The sequence below is a fragment of the Nyctibius grandis genome, chromosome 24, assembly GCF_013368605.1.
Source record: "Nyctibius grandis isolate bNycGra1 chromosome 24, bNycGra1.pri, whole genome shotgun sequence".
Taxonomy (NCBI): Eukaryota; Metazoa; Chordata; class Aves; order Nyctibiiformes; family Nyctibiidae; genus Nyctibius; species Nyctibius grandis.
Window position 1 is genome coordinate 7247004 of NC_090681.1, and position 9886 is coordinate 7256889.

General features: G+C 57.9%; 1 protein-coding gene across 1 annotated transcript; it reads left to right on the forward strand.

Annotated features, from left to right (window-relative positions):
* Positions 1 to 712: 712 nt before the first annotated feature.
* THEMIS2 (thymocyte selection associated family member 2) lies at positions 713 to 8985 on the forward strand. Its single transcript, XM_068418009.1, has 5 exons — positions 713 to 862; positions 5152 to 5292; positions 5392 to 5592; positions 6049 to 7305; positions 8008 to 8985. Exons 1-5 carry the CDS (start codon positions 769 to 771, stop codon positions 8100 to 8102), a joined length of 1788 nt encoding a protein of 595 aa, XP_068274110.1. The 5' UTR covers positions 713 to 768; the 3' UTR covers positions 8103 to 8985.
* Positions 8986 to 9886: the final 901 nt, after the last annotated feature.

Genomic DNA, 9886 nt, shown 5'->3' on the forward strand with positions numbered 1-9886 from the left:
GCAGCTGGAGTCAAAGCAGAAAGATCTTTTTTTCTGCATCATCTACTTAAAAACACCTTTCTCCAAGTTTCATTTCTACATTAAGTCCCATCCTGCTCCTGTTCCTCACCTGCATCTTTGGTTTGACTCATAGGGCAGGTTAAAGGAAAGTCGTTACACAGATGAAGGTCATCAGGAGCAGCAGCTCTCAGAGCTGCCATTTCCAGCACGATGCACGGGATGTTTGTGCCAGTGGCAAGTGGGGTCTGAAAGCCCTGAGGTGAGCAGGATGGAGGTGCCTGTGTGTTCGTAAGGGGGGATGGGTGTCTGCACACAGCCCTTCACTTTCTCTGGTGTGGACCTCTCGGACCTGCCCTCTGCTCCACAGCACCATCATTCTGTCTGGCTGGTACATGGGAGATGTGGGATGGGGACAGCCTGGGTAGGACAGGCTGGAGCATTGGTCAAGCCAGGACAGCACCACGGCAGAGCTGGGGGAGTCCATGCCTTCACCCAACCTCAGCACCAGCAGCACCACCAGGGCCAGGACTGAGGGACACCAAACCATGATGGGTGATGGGAGCCAGGAAGAGGGTTGTCCCAGCAGCGCGTCAGTCAGTCTGTGCAGGCTGGAGAGCTGCCATCACCATGGGGCTGTGGCCAGAGAGTGAGCTTCTCACTGCTAGAAGCAGAAGTGAAAGGCAAGCGGAAGTGAAAGCAGAGCCCAGAGCTGCTTCCCACACAGTTCCCCTCTCTGCAGAGTGCCCTGGAACAACTGGCAGCACGGCCATGGAGCCCCTCTCCTTCCAGGAATACATCTGCTCCCTGGACCCCACCACCCTGCCCCGCATCCTTAGGATTTGCTCCGGTGTCTACTTCCAAGGTGAGTGCTGGGTGCCTGCTGCTTGCAAAGGGTGCCCCAAGGCTGTGCCACCTCCCCCTCCATGGCACTGCAGCCGGGGCTCCCCCCTCCTGCCTTGGAGATGGCTGTTCCCCTGCCACTGGGGTGCCCGTGCCTAAGGAGAGGCACAGGACCTCATGCCACCACCAGGCACTGGTGCCTAAGGCACAGACGCTTGCAAAAAGCCTTCTCTTCTACACCCAGTGCCCACCCAGCTGAGCGCCCCAGTGCATTCAATCGTGCTGCTAGGAAAGTGGTAAGGCACCAAAAACCATCCAGGCTGGTCCTCCACTTCATGCACAGCTCTCATCCCAGGCAGTGAATCACCTGCTGGCGGTGGATCTGGCAGGGATGGAGCCAAGTTCTCAGTGGCTGAAGGAACGTGGGACGGCATTGCCCCGGCTCCAACGCGAGGAGAGGAGGAGGGCGAGTCCAGAGGAGGGCGACCAAGCTGGTGAAGGGTCTGGAGGGTCTGACTTATGAGGAACAGCTGAGGGAGCTGGGGGTGTTTAGCCTGGAGAAGAGGAGGCTCAGAGGTGACCTTATTGCAGTCTACAACTACCTGAAGGGAGGTTGTAGCGGAGTGGGAGTCGGCCTCTTCTCCCAGGCAACTAGCAATAGGACAAGAGGACACAGCCTCAAGCTTCGCCAGGGGAGGGTCAGGTTGGACATTAGGAAGAATTTCGTCTCAGAAAGGGTCATTAGACATTGGAAGGGGCTGCCCAGGGAGGTGGTGGAGTCACCATCTCTGGATGTGTTTAAGAAAAGACTGGACATGGCACTTAGTGCCATGGTCTAGTTGACGTGGTGGTGTCAGGGCAATGGTTGGACTCGATGATCCCAGAGGGCTCTTCCAACCTGATTCTGTGAGTCCGGCATGGACGCAGAGAGCAACCTGGTCTGAGCTCTCTGCTTCCTCCCGGGCCATGGCCCTGGGCACACCTTAGGTTGAGGAGAAGCCTTGACCATCATGGCTTCCTTGGTGGCAATGTGGAATAGAGCCAGAAATTAGCAAATGCTTTTGCTGGATTTCTGGGGCTCCCAAAAAAGCTGGGAATGCACAGCAGGATCCTGGCAACACCAATGTGGCAATTACTGTCAGGACTTGTAGGTTTTGTAGCATTTGTTTAGGTTATACTGGCTTTTAAAGAGTAGGAAAAGTGGTTGGGGTGGTCTTGCTCTGCTTCTCTGTAGCTCAGTTGGGGTGGATGTTTAGCTTTCCCAAAGATTTCTCGTGGCCTTGATAACATCTTAAAGTTGCTAAACGAGTAAAACCACTGCTGTTCCACCAGCAGCAGTCCATTTGGGTAGGAGTTGCTGGTAGTCATGATGAGGTAGCTGGTGCTTTCTGCTTTGCATAGCAAGGGGTTTGGCATGAGTTCATCCCAGGAAGGGGAGAAGTTTGGAGCTGCACAGAAGGTTTGGTAGCAGCTCAATGAATGCAGAGGTTTAAGGGCAGAAAAGGGCATTGCTTGTGTTGGAGGATATTGTGATGTGGTCCATAGCCTGAGGAGCTCCTGCTCCAGGAAAGGCACATCTACCCTGTCCCTTCACAGCATGATCAAGTGCTGAATCTTTCCTGCTGCATTGCTCATCTGAGTTACATCGGTTCAGCCTCCAGCCATTCACATTGTGCTCTTCTGCACCACTTTTCTGTTACGACTCCTGTGCAGTTACCAGCGCTGGCAGCTTTCCAGGATATGGGCTGTAGAAGCTTCCAGGCATTCCTGATTCCTTAGAAATAAGCATCAGCCCAACAAAGACCCCCTGAGTAGCTGCCCTCCTTCCCCAGCACCCTCCACCCCTATCCCATGGCCCCCTTCTGCAGTCCCGTGGGGCGGGGGTCCCCTTGGCCTCAGGCACTGGGGCTCCCTCAGGGACATCCGTGTACCCATGAGTGCCGGGACGCCCGGCTTTGGCTCACGTCCCAGAAAGGACAAAGCCTGTGGCCAGGGCCAGGCCATGGGTCAGTCCTCTCCCCACTGTCCCAGGGACCTCATCACAGCTGGCCAAGCAGAGGGGCCCCCACTATGTAACTGGTATTTTTAATGGCACACGGCATGGTTACGTGTGATGGGAATCACTAAATCACCGAGGCTGGCAGAGATCATCCAGGCCAACCCCTAGCTCAAGCAGGGTCAGCAGGAGCTGTTTGCTCAGGACTTTGGCCAGGTGGCTTTTGAATATCTCCATTGATGGAGACTCCACAATCTCTCTGGACAACCTGCCCCAGTGCTTGACCACCCTCACAGTAAAAAAATGTTTCCTTACGTTCAGAGGAAGTTTCATGTATTCCAGTTTGTGCCCATGGCCTCTGGTCCCAGCACTGGACATGGCCAAGAAGAGCCTGGCTTTTCATCCTCTCTTCAGGTATTTATATATGTTGATGAGATTACCCCCAAGCCTTGTCTTCTCCAGGCTGAACAGTCCCAGCTCTCTCAGCCTTTCTTCACAGGAGAGGTGCTCCAGTCCCTTCATCATCTTTTTGGCTCTTTGTTGGACTCTCTCCAGTATGTCCATGTCTCTCTTATACTGGGGAGCCCAGCACTGGACACAGCACTCCAGGGGTGGTCTCACCAGTGCTGAGCAGAGGGCAAGGATCACCTCCCTCGACCTGCTGGCCATGCTTTGCCTAATGCAGCCCAGGACACCATTTGCCTTCTTTGCAGCAAGGGCACGTTGCTGGTTGATGTTCAACCTGGTGCCCACCAGGATCCCCAGGTTCTTTTCTACCAAACTGGTTTCCAGCCTGTGTTGGTGCCAGGGGTTGTTCCTCCCCAGGGGCAGGATATTGCACTTCTTGTTGAACTACATGAGGTTCCTGTCAGCTCATTTCTTCAGCCTCTCCAGGTCCCTCTGGATGGCAGCACGACCCTCTGACCTGTCAGGCTCTTCTCCCCGTTTGCTGTCATCTGCAAACTTGCTGAGGGTGCACTCTGCCCCATCATCCACATCATCAACAAAGAAGTTAAACAGGATTAGCCCCAGTATTGATCCCTGGGGCACACCACTACTGACTGGCCTCCAACTAGACTTGGTGCCACTGTTCACCACTCCCTGGGCCCAGCCATTCAGCCAGGTTTTAGACGACCCGAGTATCTGCTCATCCAGCCCATTGTTCATGAGCCTCTTTATGAGGATGTGACGGGAGATGATAGTGCCAAAAGCCTTAATGAAGTCAAGGTAAACAATACCCACTGCTCTCCCCTTCTCCACCAAGCCAGTCACCTCAGTGTAGAAGGTGATCAGGTTGGATAAGCATGATTTCCCCATACTGACTAATCCCAATCACCTTTTTGTGCTTTATGTGTCTGGTAATGGTTTCCAGAATTATCTGCTCTATTACCTTCCCAGGGGCTGAGGGGAGTGTGACTGGCCTATAGGTCTCTCTCTTGCCTGTCTTGAAGATAGGAGTGACATTTGCTTTTCTTCCCAGTCTTCAGGAACCTCTCTCAATTGCCCATGACCTCTCAGAGAGTGGCCTCACAAAGTTTGCACTCATGGGTGCATCCCAACAGGCCCCATGGACTTTGTATGTCTGTTTAGTGCTCGCTTACCTGGTCCTCCTCCACCAAGGGTAGGTCTTCCTAGCTCCAGACTTTACCCCTGGTCTCAGGGGAATTTCTGAAGGCTGGTCATACCTGTAAAGACTGAGGCCAAAAAGGTGTTGAGCACATCGGCCTTCACTGTGTCCTTTGTGACCAGGTCCCCTGCCCCATTCAGCAGCAGACCTGCATTTTCCCCAGTCTTCCTTTTGTTGATGATGTACCTGTAGAAGTCTGTCTTCTTGCCCTTCACATCCCTGCACAGATTCAGCTCCGGGCAGGCTTTGGCTTTCCTAACCTCATCCCTGCATGCTAGACCATGTCTCTGTGCACCTTCTGTGCCACCTCCTCCTGCTGCCACCACTTCTGCACATCCTTCATATGTTTGAGTTCAGTCAGAAGCTCCCAAGCGTTGGACAGGAGGACCAACCACCTGCAGGTGTTCTGAGGAAGCAGCAAAGGGCAGCTTACAGAGGGTGGTGAGACACTGGAACAGGTTGCCCAGAGAAGTTGTGCATGCCCCATCACTGGAAGTGTTCAAGGTCAGGCTGGATGGGGCTTGGAGCAACCTGATCAAGTGAAAGATGTTCCTGCAGGGAACATCCATGGCAAGAGGTTTGGACCAGATGATCTGTGAAGGTCCTTTCCAACCCAAACCATTCCATGATTCTACGAAATGCTGGTAGACACATTTTGTTTGAGAAAATCTGCCTCATCACCTTGCAGGGTCCGTGTACGAGATCTCGGGCAACGAATGCTGCTTGTCAACGGGCGACCTGCTGAAAGTCATGGCCGTGGTACTGCAGAAGGTCATTTGTGAGGACACGGAGACAGGGCAGACAACAGATCTGCCACTGACGTTTAAGGGTGAGCAGGGCTGCCCTGTCCCAGCCCAAACCCAATGGGTGCTCTCCTCCTGGGTGAGACCTTTGCAGCCCCTGTAGGCTCAGCCTCATTGTCCCACAGGTCTTTTCCAGCCTGCCCCAGCCCCAAGACTGTACCCGACACTGCGGGGACCGTTCCTGGAGGGCAGCAGACAGCGGGGCCTGACGCTGCACCAGGTGCTGGGGCAGTGGGACGGGCGGCCACAGCCCCTGCTGTGCCCCGCCATCGGCCCCCACACCCTGCTCCTGCACCCCGTCTACGAGGTTCATGCTGCCATGCACCGTGAGTCCGGATGGGGCAGGCGGGGTGCTGGGGTGTCGCGGTGGGGATGCTGTGGGATCCAGGGCAGGGTGCTGTGGGGTTGGGGCAAGGATGCTGCAGGGTCAAGGCAGGGATGATGTGGGGTCGGGGCAAGGATGCTGCAGGGTCAGGGCAGGGTGCTGTGGGGTCAGGGTGCTGTGGGGTCGGGGACAGGATGCTGCAGGGTCAGGGCAGGGTGCTGTGGGTTCAGGGTTGGGGTGCTGAGGGGTTGGGGGGTGAGGCTGTGGAGTCAGGACGGGGATGCTGTGGGTTGGGATGGGGGTGTTGCAGGGTCAGGGGCCTACACCAGTTTGGTGCTGGTACCCCGATGCACAGGGTGTGGGTGGCTGCAGGTGGGGGGGACAGGAGGTGAGGGTCCAATCCCACACGGGCCCGGGAGAGGCCGAGCGCGGGGTCAGGGCGGCTCTGCCCCTGCAGTGCGGCAGGACGTGGTGAAGATCCCCTCCACGCTGGAGGTGGACGTGGAGGACATCACGGAGGAGGCACAGCACGTCCACTTCGCCCAGCCACTGCTGCTGAGCGATGTGCTGGGGATGGAGGAAGCTCTGCCGGCCCAGGCCGAGATCCTGGAGGGTCCAGCCAGCCCCACCATCTTCCAGAGCGCCTGGGTGCCACGGCTGCGGCGGGGGCAGCGGCTGCAGCTCCATGGCCGCTCCCGCGCCTGGCGCGTCCTGGCCTCGGCCCCCAGCAGCAGCCGCCATTTCCTCCTCTCCAGCGCCTACCAGGGCCGGTTCCGCCGGCGGCCCCGGCAGTTTGCGGGGGTGCAGGAGCTGGCGGCCAGCCTGCGGCCTGGCCAGCGGCTGCACGTGGTGGTGACACAGGACTGCGAGGGCCGGGGGGACACCGTGCCCCCGCTTGGCGTGGGCGACCGGCTGCAGGCCCAGGGGCTGCAGGGGAACGGCCCCAGCGCCCGGCTGCTCTGCCACCGCCATGGCGAGGAGGAGGAGGAAGGCGAGGAGTTGCTGCTGCCGCTGGACCTGGGGGGCAGCTTCGTGGAGGAGATGTGTGACAGCAAGAAGTACGGGCTGGCAGAGCTGCTGGCACGGCAGCCGCTGCCCTGCGAGGTGCGGGTGGTGGCCCCCGACCCAGGGCTGGAGCGGGACGCGCTGGGCGTCCTGCCCGCCCTGCGGCTGGAGGCCCGTCTGGACCAGCCCTTCCTGGTGGGCAGCTTCTGCGAGGAGCCGCAGGAGGGCTTCGAGATCCCGCCGCGGTGGATGGACTTCTCCATCCTGCTGCGCGAGGGGCCCGTCCGCCCCGCGGCCCCCTGCACCCGCTGCTCCCGGGTGGAGGAGCTGACCGAGGCCTTCTACTACCGGCTGCTGGCCCAGCTGCCCCGCGGCCTGGCCCCGCCGCCCCCACGGCCCCCCAAGCCGGGGCAGGGAGGGACAGGCCCTGGGGGGAGGCACCCCTCAGCCCCCAGAGCCCCAGTCCCCGGCTCCCCACCAGTGAGCACCCGCTCGGCTCCTCCACTGCCACCACTGCCGCCGCGGCCCCCCAAGCCAGCACAGGCAGGAACAGGCCCTGAGGGAAGGCGCCTATCGGACCCCAGAGCCCGAGTTCCCGGCTCCCCACCAGCGAGCACCTGCCCAGCTCCTCCACTGCCGCTGCTCCCGGCCCTGCCCCGGCCCAGCACCCCCAGCCAGTGTGGCTGGCGGGGATGCCCCAGGGACGCAGGTGAGGCCCCCGGCACCTCCTGGGTCATGCTTATCTGGGGGGGTGCTGCTGGCCACCCCCTCCCCAGGGCTGTCCTCAGGGGCCCCTGGGGCAGGGATGTTCTGCTGGGGACATCTGCGCCCCAGCCGGCTGGGTCCCCGTGGGGGCTGCACCTACCTATCCCTTTGTCCCAGATGCAGGGGGGGACCCATGGGTGACTGCCCCACCTCTGTGTCCCACAGGCTGGGTGTATCCATAGGGTCTGCCCCATTCCCTTTTCCCACATGTTGTGGGGAACCCGTGGGGAGCTGACCCATCTCCTTGTCCCACAAACAGGGGGACCCATCGGGAGGCCACCCCAACCCCTTGTCCCACACAGGGACCATGGCACAAGGGGAAGCAAGGCTTGACCTCAAGGGTGCTGGCGTGGCAAACGCCGCCGACAAGTCCTTGGCCTCCATCTGCTCCCGAACGGGGCGCCTTCCCACCCCCGCCCCAGGTCACAGGGACTGGCGGCTGCAGAGGCTGGTGTCTGTGGTGGTAGAGCAGCTGCCACCACACTGCAAGAGGCCCTTCTGCCCCCACACCCTCGGTCCCCGCCGTGTCCGGGCGCAGCTCAGAGGAGGGAGGTGGGGAGGGCAGGTTGGGGGCGTCGCCCGGGGGGTTTCTGTCGCGGCCCGTGGCAGTGCGTGTCCACAGGCTGTGCTCTCTCTTCCCTTCCAGGCTCGGAGAGCGACAGCGATGAACACGATTACGAAACTGTTGATGACAACATGCAGAAGCCCATTCGCAAAATGCAGGCCATTTTTCCTTTCTAGTCTTCTAGTTTCTGGAAGCCACCTAATCTCCAAATCCTCTGAGACCTCACATGGCATCAGTTACTGGTAGAGGCTAAATACAGCCCGGGGGATGCACAGCACAACCTCCAGCTGCCTCAATCCTGCAGAAACATGCCCGCTTGCCTTGAAGGCAAGCAGCCCGTATGCTGTCGGGACAGAAACCCCTGTTGTGGGCTGTGTCCTCAGCTGTCACCCGTGGGACTCTGTGACAGCAGCAGACCAGCACACAGCTGGGCGGCCACCAAGATGCCACTGAGATGCCCACACAGGCCCTGGGACACGGACCTCACTCTGCTCTGCTGCATTACCTTGGCATCTGAGCTGGGATTACGGATGCTTCTAGATGGAGATGCTTTGGGGCCAGCATGTCCAGACGCTGTTTGGCACGTGGGGTGGGATGGGGTTAGAAGGTGACATGACGAGGGACTTCACACAGTGCCAGCGACGCCCCAGCTGGGGCACAAACCACTGAGTGACACATTTTTGACAATTGCATGTCAGAAACCCACTTCCATAAGGCAGCAGCTGCATTTTTCTGAAGTACAGCCAAACCCGCTGGCTTTCTCGTCTGGTTTTAACTGGAAGCACTGTCTGTCCTAGACCTCCACAGTCCCCTCATGCTTGTCGCATTCTTGCAGATTCTTGGCACCTACAAAGGCCCCTGCTGCACTCATGGCATTGGATGCAAAAAATGACCTGAAAAATCAAATAAGGACCAAAGTTCAACTCTTCTTTTCCTGAAAGTTTGGCAAAGCCCCAGGAAAGTGTCAGAGACAAAGACCCCACAGTCCTGATGTGCTTTAAGGAAAAGAGCTGATGAGGGGAGAGCTTTAGGCCAAGAGCAAGTAGGCATTTCACTCCTGCATCACACACTGCACTCCTTCCAAATCAGATCTGGAAAATAAATTTTAAATTTCATTTAAGATCAAATTGGGTTTTCTTTTTTCCCTCTTCCAGCGAAGAGTAGCTTTGGGTTCAGTTTTTCAGTTCATGTCATTCCTCACTCAGTGCCCAGGGCAGAGTCCCAAAGCTGCAGAGAGGATCTCATTCATTCGAGCTTGGCTTGAGTCCTAGCTTGGGTTTGGGCTGGTTTCCTTCGCTGGCGCTTGTTCTGCCCTGGGATTTACACTCAGTATCGGCACTTGCTCCTCAAATCAGCGTTGTGGGAGAGACACTGCCTGTTGCTTTTGAGGTCCCTTCACTGAATAGACACCAAGGAGGGAGAACCCAGGACTCATCCGCAACAGGTGCTAGCCATTAATTAACAACACCTACAGCATAGAATCAGAGAATCACAGGATGGTTTGGGTTGGAAGAGACCTTTAAAGGTCATCTAGTCCAACTCCGTCCACTAGATCAGGTTGCTCAGAGCCCCATCCAACCTGACCTGGAACACTTCCAGAGATGGGGCATCTACAGCCTCCCTGGGCAACCTGTGCCAGTGTCTCATCACCATCATCGTAAGAAATTTCTTCCTAATCTGCACACCTCCTGCAAAAGGGAAACAACAGTACTTTTGACTTCTAGATCCGCCGGCCTCCATAGCCTGGAAGTTCCCGTTACACATCTATAGCACAGTTTAGCCCCAGAAGAGCACCCAGGGCTACAGCTGTGCCGCTCTCCGACCCTGAGCAGCACACACGGGTTTTGCCCCAGCGTTAATGCCCTCAGCAGATGCCCCGGGTCCGGCAGCCAGCCCCACAGACATGCGCACAGGGCAGAACTGCTTTTTCAAAGCCAGGTCACTTCACCAGTCCCAGGTA